This window comes from Pseudochaenichthys georgianus, chromosome 9 (genome assembly GCF_902827115.2).
Source record: "Pseudochaenichthys georgianus chromosome 9, fPseGeo1.2, whole genome shotgun sequence".
In the NCBI taxonomy this organism is placed as follows: domain Eukaryota; kingdom Metazoa; phylum Chordata; class Actinopteri; order Perciformes; family Channichthyidae; genus Pseudochaenichthys; species Pseudochaenichthys georgianus.
The window spans coordinates 6495629-6507885 of NC_047511.1; the positions used below are offsets into that span (position 1 = coordinate 6495629).

A 12257-nucleotide genomic window follows, 5' to 3' on the forward strand; every position below is an offset into this window, starting at 1 on the left:
CAATATTATAAGGAATCATTCTGTAAACTTTCATTGTTATGCGGATGATACTCAACTATATTTATCAATCAAGCCTGATGAAATTAATCATCTAAATAAAATTCAAGACTGCCTTAAGGACTTAAAAATGTGGATGACCTTAAACTTTTTGATGTTAAACACGACCAAAGTTATTGTACTTGGCCCGAAGAATCTACGAAACAAATTATCTAAAGATATACTAACTATGGATGGCATTAATTTGGCCTCCAGTGAGACTGTAAGGAATCTTGGTGTTATATTTGATCAGGATTGATCCTTTAACGCCCACATAAAATCAATTTCAAGGACCGCCTACTTCCATCTACGTAACATTGCAAAAATCAGGCATATCTTGCCTCAAAACGATGCAGAGAAACTAGTCCATGCATTTGTTACTTCTAGGCTGGATTATTGTAACTCCTTATCATCAGGGAGTACCAAGAAGTCAGTCAAGTCGCTTCAGCTGATTCAAAATGCTGCAGCTCGTGTACTAACCAGAGTTAGGAAAAGGGACCACATTACTCCTGTTCTGGCTGCCTTACACTGGCTCCCTATAGAACACAGGATATAATTTAAAATTCTTCTTCTTGCCTACAAAGCCCTTAATGGGCAGGCGACATCTTACCTTAAAGAACTCATTATACCCTACTGTCCAACTAGGGCATTGCGTTCCAAGAATGCAGGGTTGTTGGTTGTTCCTAGAGTCTCTAAAAGTACAATGGGAGCCAGAGCCTTTTCTTATCAAGCTCCACATTTGTGGAATCAGCTTCCAGTTTGTGTTCGGGCGGCAGACACCCTATCCGTTTTTAAGAGTGCGCTTAAGACCTTCCTTTTTGATAAAGCTTATAGTTAGGGCTGATTAGATTCAGCCCCTAGTTTTGCTGATATAGGCTTAGTTTGTCGGGGGACATCTTACTTCTTCCTTCTCTCTGTCTATACCTGTGTACTCTCATTTTCCGATTAACCCAGCTTCCCCAAATGTCTTTCTTTTTGGTGTCTATATACGCCGGGATCCGGAGTCATGGATGATCCTGCGGTCCTGTGTCCTGGATCGCGAGCCCTGGATCGCGAGTCGTGGCTGTGGTCCTGGATCATCGGTCCTGGATGGATATCCTCGTGGATTCATCTTCCTATTATACACACATGGATTTCCAAACATTTGGACTACCTATGTTGCAAATGTATTATCTTTTCAATTTACGCATGGCATCTATTGCACGTCTGTCCGTCCTGGGAGAGGGATCCCTCCTCTGTTGCTCTCCCTGAGGTTTCTCCCATTTTTCCCTTTAAACTGTGGGTTTTCTCCGGAAGTTTTTCCTTGTACGATGTGAGGGTCTAAGGACAGAGGGTGTCGTATTGTCATAGTGATATTCTGTACACACCAAATGTGAAGACCACTGAGACAAATGTAACATTTGTGATATTGGGCTATATAAATAAACATTGATTGATTGATTGACTCTGATTCGTTCATCAATGCGCTACAGCGCTTTATAGCTAGACGTGGTCAAGTCAAAGAACTCAGATCTGACAATGGCACTAATTTTGTAGGATCCGAACGCGAGTTGAAGGAGGCAATCATGGATGATCCTGCGGTCCTGTGTCCTGGATCGCGAGCGCTGGATCTTGAGTCGTGGCTGTGGTCCTGGATCATAGGTCCTGGATGGATATCCTCGTGGATTCATCTTCCTATTATACACACATGCATTTCCAAACATTTGGACTACCTATGTTGCAAATGTATTATCTTTTCAATTTACACACGGCATCTATTGCACGTCTGTCCGTCCTGGGAGAGGGATCCCTCCTCTGTTGCTCTCCCTGAGGTTTCTCCCATTTTTCCCTTTAAACTGGGTTTTCTTTGGAAGTTTTTCCTTGTACGATGTGAGGGTCTAAGGACAGAGGGTGTCGTATTGTCATACTGATATTCTGTACACACTGTGAAGACCACTGAGACAAATGTAACATTTGTGATATTGGGCTATATAAATAAACATTGATTGATTGATTGAATTGAAAGTTGGAATCAAGGTCAGATCCACAATACACTTCTCCAGAAAGGAATTCATTGGATCTTCCATCTCCCAGCTGGCTCACATCATGGAAGTGTTTGGGAAAGATTAATCAGATCAGTACGAAAGGTTCTCAACTCCACTCTGAATGTACAAAGTCTCGACGAAGAGAGACTTAACACAGTCTTATGTGAAGCAGAAGCTATTCTCAATAGCCGTCCAATCACCAAAGCTTCTACAGATCTAAACGACCTAGAAGCACTGACACCGAATCATCTTTTGCTCCTTAAGACAACACCATCCCTGCCACCAGGACTGTTTCAAAAGGAAGACTATTACGCTCGCCACAGGTGGAGACAAGTTCAGTATATGTCAGACTTATTCTGGAAAAGGTGGATTAAAGAATATCTTCCCCTACTTCAAGAACGACAGAAATGGTCAAAAACCAGACGCTACTTCACACCAGGAGACATCGTGATCATTATGGATGACTCAGCGCCTCGGAACTACTGGAAAAGTTGCTGAGACCATCGTTGACAAAAAGGGACTCGTGCGTATGCTTCGGATCAAGACCACGACTGGTTTCCTGAGCAGACCAATTAACAAAGTTAGCCTTCTTCAGGAGTCAGAGGACTTTTGCCAAGTCTAAATGGACTATTTTTGCCTATTTTATTTTTTGTCTCCTACCCCTGCACACACAAACCACACTAATCATTTTTATTGATACTGATTAGTGAGAAAAGATGATCACTTTTCCAAAAAGACTGCAATATATGAACTCTGAACAAATAATCCAAGAAAGAGATCTGGACGTATATTTTGTGTGTATTGTCATTTATTATAGTAATTATAATTGTGTGAAATGATAATTAGGGGCCGGTATTGTAGGTGCCATCACACTACTTAGCTCAAGTTCATTATTTGTATTATTATTATTATTATTTACGTCACCTTTATTTGCATGTTGAGCACTTCCGGTAATTGTCACATGGGTGTGGATTGGTTTATAAGTCACCTGTTTGATGTCGAGTGCACAAGCTCTGTCATGTGCATTATAATAATAATACAAATAATGAACTTGAGCTAAGTAGTGTTATGGCACCTACACGGGTACTAAGCTCTTTACTGTTGTTCATGCTTCTTTTCCGCCACAGCATCAACTCCCGGGCATACACTTATTCTCTCCACATTGTAGGTTACTCTGGTTACACGGCGCCCCCTATTGGCAGGAGTATATCAGAACACAACAGAATTGTATACACTACATTTCAACCCTCTAAGTCAGAAAAGAAAAGAAAACATAAATAGATGGAACTTGATCCCAGTACGGAGCTTTGAATAGAATCAGTGAAAATGAACATCCTACCTAGACTCTTATACCTTTTCCAGAATCTACCAGTGGCGAACCGTGTCTATCACAACTGGACCTTCTGTAGACCAGAGATGGTCGTTACTAAAAAAAAGTAATATATAAAAAAAAAGTAATATATTACACTACTTCGTTACTCTCTACATAAAGTAACTCGTTACTTTACTCGTTACTTTAGTCGCAGGGCCGGCCCGCCCCTCCCTGCAGGCAGATCATGCAGACTGCTAAAGTTTCAAATGTTCTCTTTAGTTCAGTTTCCATAAGACTGATCCAGATCCTGAATGTTTTCCTATCTGACCATGGCTGTCCTCTGTCTCCTGCTTTCTGTATATTGCGCAGTATATCTCTGTGCAGTATATCACCGCCAAGACTTCAGCCGAGCACGTACGAACTGCGCATGCGTGAGTGGCAATAACTCTCCTTACCAGCAGGCGGCGGTAGTGTGTATTCGTCATTCAAAACAGGCAACAACCGGAAAACAGAGCAGAAGAACAGAATACGTGATATAAACAAACAACAAATAGCTGTGCGTTAGCTTCACCTTAGCATGTGTTATTTGCAGGTGTTTGTTGAGGTTTGATTATGACTGATTTTAGTAAGTAATGAAGTAACGCGTGTCGGGGCAATGTTAGTAACTGTAGTGTGATTACTGAATTATAAAAGTAGCGCGTTACACTACTCCGTTACCAACAAAAGTAATATTATTACAGTAACGCGTTACACCCAACTCTGCTGTAGACACACACACACCCCGTCGCGGCATTATAATGTCCGTCTTTTCACTGAATTGTCGTCTTGAAAAGGGTACTCACAACAATTCCGCAACAACTTCATCTTCACCTTTTGCACTTGTCATTTCAACGTTAAAAACAATAAAACGGCATGAATTGCTTTGTCGCATTCATCTAGAAAGTGCTTCTCAAAGTGTGGTCCGCGGACCACTGGTGGTCCGTGAGTATATTGGTAACATTTCACATTTGAAATTAATTAATCAATTTAAGTTTTCCGCACTCTCGCGGGAATATCTCCGCAATGGAGCAAGGTTAAGTTTCACTTTCGATTGCATGATATAGCCCAGCACAACACCTTCATCACACATGTTGCCACTTGTTTGTACCATTTTCAGGCGATTTGTAATCTGTTCTAGAAAAACTATGTGTCTTTTGGTATTTGTGGAGTTAGGTGGTCCGCGAGTGTTTATTTATTGGTTAAGTGGTCCTTGGTATGAAAAAGTTTGAGAAACACTGATCTAGATCCTCTGTCTCGAGCCAGTTAACTAGCGGGCCTTACCTCATTCACACCAACGCAACTCCGGTTCAAGCTCCGTGCTAGAGCTTTTCAGGTTCAGAACCAGTTCTTCGGTTTAGCTCTGGCTCTTTTCACACCGCCCAGAGTCTGACTGGTAATGCGTCGTGGCATCATCGTTTGCGTCATGACGTAACCGTTTGCGTGCCTGCTTCATAAAGCCAAACCGCGTGGATGAAATCAGTTGCATTCATTTCTTATGGCTCTATCTGCAGCTTTTCCGCAGTCATTTCTGTGGTTTAGTTATATTCTTATAAAAAAGTGTACTTGTGTCAATAAAGGTTTTTTTAAAACACAACTGCTTCCGAGGTCGGTCTTATTTATTAAGGTGGACTGAACCATGAGTGTGGAGTAACGTTGTATCTTTCATTTAAATGAACTGTAACCTTCACCCAGGTATGTAACAGCTGTTCTCAAATGAACACGTGAAGTAAAGTTTAATATTTATAGTTTTATAGATTTATAATGAGTTATAATGAGAGGTGATCAACGTGAATGCTCAGGTTCCACCTTAACACGCAGACACGTTGCTTCACCATGAGCAGAAACCTTTATATATACAGTCTATGGCAGAAACACTGAAACTCTTGTTAAGTTTCTCCATCGTTGTGTACAAGCTGGATAAAACGTGGGCTTTTTGTTGTTGTTCAGGAGTTGATCTGTCTCTGCCCCCGCCTCGACGTAAGCGTGACATATGTGGTGCTTTTGCTCTGGCCGGACAATTTTTTGGTGCTTGAAACGAACCGGATTCCAGAGCTAAGAGGCTGCTCCGCTGCGGTGTGAACAGGAAACCTCCGAACCGGCCCTGAAACACCGTTGGTGTGAATGAGGTACTACTAGAGCACCCTGGAACCGAGGGGAACTCTGAAAGAATACGCCCATTGGCTACAAATCAATATATGATTGGTTGATCAAACTGTCAGTCCAAACGTACGCTCTCATTCAGTGCAACGGCCAGGGCATTCTTTCAAGTTTCAAGTTGAAGGATATTCTACCCAGAACAATATCTGATTGGTTGCTTTCTTTTCTAACACAAAACCACTGAAATGCGTAGTGCATGGTCCGAGAAGGACAAACAAATCAACGTAACACTTTTTGTTTGTCACGTTATATATAAAACAGTATATGTGTGTGCATAAATGAAATAATAAAAGTGTATATATATAATGGTTTCATTACTTTAATGCTTTACCCCGACCGCTCTAGCGTTTCGCTGCAATGCTTGCGAGTTGCTACCTAAATCCATGGTTGCTACACGGCTGCTGAGGAGGACGTCTATGAGGCTGTCACGTAGAGCTACGTCCAAGCTTGCGTAATGTGGAAGTAGACGTGGTTAAATCTAAACTGGTTTGGAAAAACCAAAGACCAACCTGGCACACCTTTTATTCTTATCCCCACCCTTAAAAATAATTAATATCGGTTTTATTCTGGCAGCATTATTTGTTTACAACAATTGACTTTTTTATTTTCAACAAAGCTATTTAAGAATTCAAGGCCAAAAGTAGCAGTTTATGATTTTCGATTTATATACTGAAACTCTGAGCCAAAGCAACAGCAAAATACTTTAAACACATGTTCATATGTAAGGTTATGACAAAAGTGTCATTTTATCATTGAAAATGTTTCTCAACCTCAGTTATAGTCTCAGTGATTGTGAGATGAAATGCCGCCCTGCAGTCATACCTGTGCAGACGCAGTCTGTCTGATGTGAACAGCAGATACTCAGAGACGTTGCGGCCTGTGATGTCCACCAGGATGTCTCCTGTTACCACCTTCATGAGGGGGGGGCGTCCCCCCACCCCACTGGGACAAGAAAACCCTGTCCCCTGCATAGAGCAGGTACAACGCACCGGCTCATGTAGGGACAGGGGGAGTGTGGGGGGGGACGTCACAGGCTCTGAGGAAACAATGAGGCTGTTTATTTTAATCAGTAGTCCTTTCTTTACATTTTGACTTGTCATAGCAGGACACACTGGTTGAATCAAACTCATTAAAGTTGCATCAGACTGCTGGTTTTACTGTCGAGTCGACAGACCACTGAATCACTTTTCCTCAGAGCTATCAACAACACAGGACACATTGCATTGGTTGACAACAGAGATTGTGATGGTTATTCCGCAGGATCACAAATCCCAATTAGAACTACAAACCTAAATCCCACCGTCTACTAGAACATCAACCTAATGTAAGATATCATTTTGAGTTTCCTCTTAGCAAAATGCTCACTTGTCAGCGGTAATGCCGTGTATATGTATAGAGATTTCATTGTAAACGGTAAATGGAAGGAGTTTGGCTGTAGTGCGTTGTCGTTGACAACTTGGGAGCAATAGTGCGTGAGATTCTCCCTCCTATTACTTTATTACCTTCATAGTACAGTAGGTAATAGGCCACAACTCAAGCACTATCCTCTTGTTCTGGTCCTTGGATCAAATCATCAGTGACAGAAGAGTCACGTGATTGGAGTGAAGCCATTATCAATGTTATAAGATAGACCTGTGATTGGCTTGCTATGTCACAAATGCTCATTTTTATGCAACAATTGCCTTGGTATGAGAAAGGGTCAAAGGGCTTATAGTGAATGAAAAGATTTGTTTTCTACTACTTCTCATTATCACAGTGATCTAATTTTCAATGGCATAAGGGGGGGGGGGGTGTTTGGGAGAGAAACTCCCTCTGGAGGGACATAGGGATTTGAGTCTTTGCTAAATAGGGCAAAGGGCCCCTTTGATGAGATTCAACAGCACTCACACACTGAGATTTTGGCCACGCCCCCGAGGATAAAAGTAATCAGTGGAGGCAATATTCACACACCAGTTGGACTGTTCGCTTACATTAAAATGAGAACTTTGAATGTGAACTGGGTTTTTAAATCTGTATGATTGTAATATTTACCCTGAGCAAGGGGGGGGGGGGGGATCAGGAGTAGGAGACTTATGGTTATTAATGTTGTTTTACTCTTGTGTTTAATGTTTGAATATTTGTTATGCCAGGCTGATATATTCTTATGTAAGATATATTTGGGCCTGCTCATCTTAAAGTGGTCACAAGCGTTATGAGAAGGACTCACCACGCACTGCGGTCGGATGGGCGGCTGTGTAGTTCCACAGTCCGTCCTCAAAGCCAGGATCTGGGTCATCTGAAGGCGCTGGTGAGGGAGGGGGGGGTACAAAGTTGGAGAAAGGGACCCCCTGTGTAAAGGAGTCAAGACACATGGAGTCAAAGTAGCGTGCAGCCAGGGTCTTGGAGTTGTTGGCGCTGGGGTTGAGGGTCTGGGCCAGCTGGTCCAGGGTGCTGTTGAAGGGGGTTTTGAGGACACAGGTGGCCCCCACGCCCGAGGGCAGACGGAGGGTGTTGATGATCTTCTGTGGGCTGGCGTCCGGTGACAGCCTAATCCTGAGAGGGGAGGCCAATGATGATGAGCTAACATTCTGAACTGGTCATTGACAGTTAAACGTCTATATTTTCAAAACTGTTGTTGATGGACAAGCTAACAGCCAAATGGTCAAATCAGCCCCAATAAGTAGAATATTAAACAAATATATCAATAAAGAAATGTGTGTGAATAGATTAAAAAGACAAGAAAACAGACATATAAATACCTTTATAATTAGAGTGTTTAGTGTCATGATATTAGTTTCCTGTTTTATTTTGAAATGTATTTTCCTCCTTGTGTCTTGTCTGGTTTTACTTCCTGTGTTTTCCCTTCTGTGTTCACCTACTGCCCCTGTGCCCCCCCCCCCCCCCTCTCCAGCTGTGTCTTGTCTCTGTGATTAGTGTTGTGTCTTCCCTTATGTTCTTGGGCTGCATCTCACTTCTCTTAACTTAAATCCTTGCGTCCCTCACTTGCGTCTTTTCCTTCCCACCAGGGAAGCATGGAGAGACGCAAGGAAACCACGAGAAGGGAGAAGAAGCAGAGGAATTAGTTTTAAGAGCAATGGGACGTCCTTTCCTCCAGAGCGCCACGTGAAGCAACGTCTGTTTGTGATGACGTCGCACAGCTGATGTCTGACAGCAGCCAGCTCTGTCCCCGTTATATTCACAACACCCCCGCCTCTGTTAGTACACATTTACTGACATACACATTTGTATCATCTGTTGTAGACCCAAATAAATAAAATAACATAAGAACTCATTCTCAAAAAAGAAAAAAGCCATTCTTAAAATTTATAAACGAACAATAGTTTGATTAATATTGATTTAAATGCACAAAATAATGAAAATGATTGAGAGAAGAAAAACAGATATGTTAGATTAACATTCATTGGATTGTCCACTTTGTTTTTCAGATATATCACATTTTTTACTAAATTATACATTACAGATAATACTATAGAAAGGACTCCACCCAGCGGATTCCAACCAAAAACCCTGCGTTTACCAGTGGCTGGGATTTTAAAGCCCTCCCACTATTTCCTGAGAGGGCGTTGCCAGATTTCCCCATTTGTTCAATTTCAGGATTTAACCATGAGATGGCGCTTCATTCACAAATACACAAAGACAACTGGGTGAAATTTGGTCTTCAGTTTGTTTCATGGACTTTCAGTACTTCAGTAATGTTTGCAGCTCTGCAGTTGTGTTTGCTGAAGAGCATTTCATCACTTATTTGTTATGGTTTTCACAGGCTAATATAACGAAAAAACATCAATATTTTAGATCAAATAAAGTATATCTAATCTTATTATCTTAATTGTAATTCAATAATATATAGTCTTTATATATTAAATAATCATAATAATAATGTAAATGTTTACACTTTTTATTTGTTATGCTCATACTTTTACCCTTACAATAGTTTTCTTTAATAAGCAGTATATTCTTTGTAATATTGTTGTGGTGTACACAGTACAGTAGATCGAAGTAAATCAACTTATACATTATCATGTATTATAATGTATTGTATTATTAAGTAATATCATACATTAACCCCATTATAGCAGATGCCACATTGATCATCAATAATTACAACAGAGTATTTCTAAATATAAGTTGTATGTATTTAACACTAATAACATAATGATTCATTTGACTTTCAGATAATAATACTTTTCACCTGTGTAATTGACAATTTTGAATGCAGGACATTTACTTCTAACACGTATTTTTACCTAGGTAAATAATCTGAATACTTCTTCCACCTCTGATTTTGGACCCCGTCACTCTTTTTAAAACTTTAATTAAATGTTTGATATTTTCCTGAGGGGGGATGGGAGTAAGTAAGTAAGTAAGTAAGTAAGTAAGTAAGTAAGTAAGTAAGTAAGTAAGCAAATTAAATAATAAGCAAAATGCTAAATGTTGAGAACACGGCTTGCGAAAATATACGGGTCGTGTCCACAACACACAAACTGATCCTGCTGTAACAGCAAGTGCACGTCACTGATGCAATATGGTTGAGACCATTCGGGCTTATGCTAGAAGAGGGGTGCAAGGAATAGTCTATGTAGTGGGGGAGTTTTATACACTAAAGGTGTGGAAATTCTCTGGCGTTATAATATCAGCGCGGCCGCGGTCAGATCAAAATGCCTCTGAATGCAATTTGAATAGACCTACAGCCAATCAGAGCAACGAAACATTGGGTCTGCGTCATGCCTTACTGATTGAGATCAGTCGGAACCGCCATTCAGTATCCCCATTGGATCTTCAACTCACAGGACTCACTCCTCAGTTTATAAAGAGTTTTGTTTCAATTAATGTATTATTAAGTAACAAATGTGATATATCTGAACAACAAAGTGGACAAAAATCATTTTATTCATTTATTGGAGAAAATAATTCATGATCTCCAATTCATTTTTATTATGAACACAATACAATTAAAAGAGAGACAGATTTAATGTCTGTCAGCAGGAACAGCTTTTTTCGTTTTACATTTTTATTTATTGTCATTTCCATTCAGTCACAGCTGAGACATGAATTACGTGATTTGTCTCAGCCAACACAAGTGTATTGCCGTTACTTAATGTTATTTTTATGCCTACAACAATACCGTTACGATAATGCAACATCTGTTCACGTTTATTTTACCCACAATATTTCTGTTATGCTTTCTCTTCTCTCAATTATTTTCTTTCTATTGTGCACGCTAATAAATATGAAACTATAGTTTGCTCCTACATTTTAAGAATGGCTTTTATCTGTTTTTGAAAATGAGTTCTTATTTTATTTTGGTCTACAACAGATGATACAGATGTTTATGTCAGTAAATGTGTACTAAACACCCCCGCCGGAGGGTCTAAGACGCAAGGAAAATACGCAAGTGAGGGACGCAAGGATGGCAGTTAAGAGAAGTGAGACACAGCTATGGAGATCCCATGAATTAAAGTATCAAGTCACCTCGAGTCAGAAGGCTCAAGTCCAAGTCAAGTCCCGAGTCATTGGTGTTTAAGTCCAAGTCGAGTGTTTTGTGATTTTGTCAAGTCGAAATGTTGTCAAATTTGTGACTCGAGTCTTACTCGAGTCCAAGTCATGTGACTCGAGTCCATACCTCTGGTAATTATGCTATGTTGTTCGAAGTGTCATTAGGGAGCATGTTAGCATGTTGGCATTTAGCTGACCTAGTTGACAATCATGATCAGTTTAATTTCATTTGGAAGCTGTCATCTGTTGACATGTGGTAATTACTTTTCCCCAAAAGCAATGGTCAACTTTTGAGTCTGTCTTTTCTAAAATAACACTCATCATTAGGCTGAACCATGACATACCAGTCTGTATGGTCCAATTGCTGTTAATAAAAATATCTTCTTACCTGTACTGGGATCTGTCTTCGTTGGTGTAAGGGATGAAGTTGCCTCTAGGTTGTGTATAGTTATGATACTGAGATGGGGACAAGATTAGGGGTGGTAAATCTCCTGTAAAACAAGAACAACTAAATGTTAGGGATTCTTTTGAAAAGTACTGCTAAACCTCAACACGTACCGGCAAGGAAGATACAAAGCATGCTACTATTGCACCCTACATGTGAATACTTTAGGCGAAACCTTTGAAATAAGCTATATCACAAATTAGCTTTCCCAGTTGATAACTAACATTAAGACATTTTTTTTTTTAAATTGATATAATAATATTAGGGAATATCCTTTTAAAATGATATACTTATTTGCGTACATTTCCAGAACAGACATGAACAACAATGTTCAACCTTTTTGTTTCATTTTGTTGACAAATTAGGGTCAAATTACGGAGACCCTAAAGGTTCATGGGAAAAAAAGTGTCTTGTGCGCACAATATACTTTCTCGTGCCTGCGAGATACTTTTTCGTTCCCATGAGATACTTTCTCAAGACAACCGTTTCATTGCAGACTGTTATGTTTATGAGGGGAAATGGCAGCATACGACATGTGACGGCCCCAGAGCCTGTGGCCTGTTATGGCGCGTTTCCACTGCAGCGCGGAGCTCGCTTTAAGCATGCCGAGCCGTGCGGGGGCCGTTTTTGGTTGTGTTTCCACTTGGCCTAGTACCGGCTAGCGGGTCCTAATTCACAGTTTTTCTGGCACCATGAAATCGTGGTTCTGGGGCCAGGAACAACCAGGCTGAGTCGGGCTGAGTATGCTAAA

The 12257-nt window shown here is 40.6% G+C and overlaps 1 protein-coding gene across 2 annotated transcripts in view; it reads right to left on the reverse strand.

Moving 5' to 3' along the window:
• Positions 1-12257, reverse strand: part of abca2 (ATP-binding cassette, sub-family A (ABC1), member 2) — a 150443-nt gene that overhangs the window by 22418 nt on the left and 115768 nt on the right. For both annotated transcript variants that reach the window (XM_034091098.1, XM_034091097.1), the window contains exons 30-32: positions 11450-11552; positions 7775-8100; positions 6391-6604 (exon numbers count right to left, since the gene is read on the reverse strand). In XM_034091098.1, the coding sequence (XP_033946989.1) occupies positions 6391-6604; positions 7775-8100; positions 11450-11552 (643 nt within the window). The remainder of the gene's footprint in view (positions 1-6390; positions 6605-7774; positions 8101-11449; positions 11553-12257) is intronic.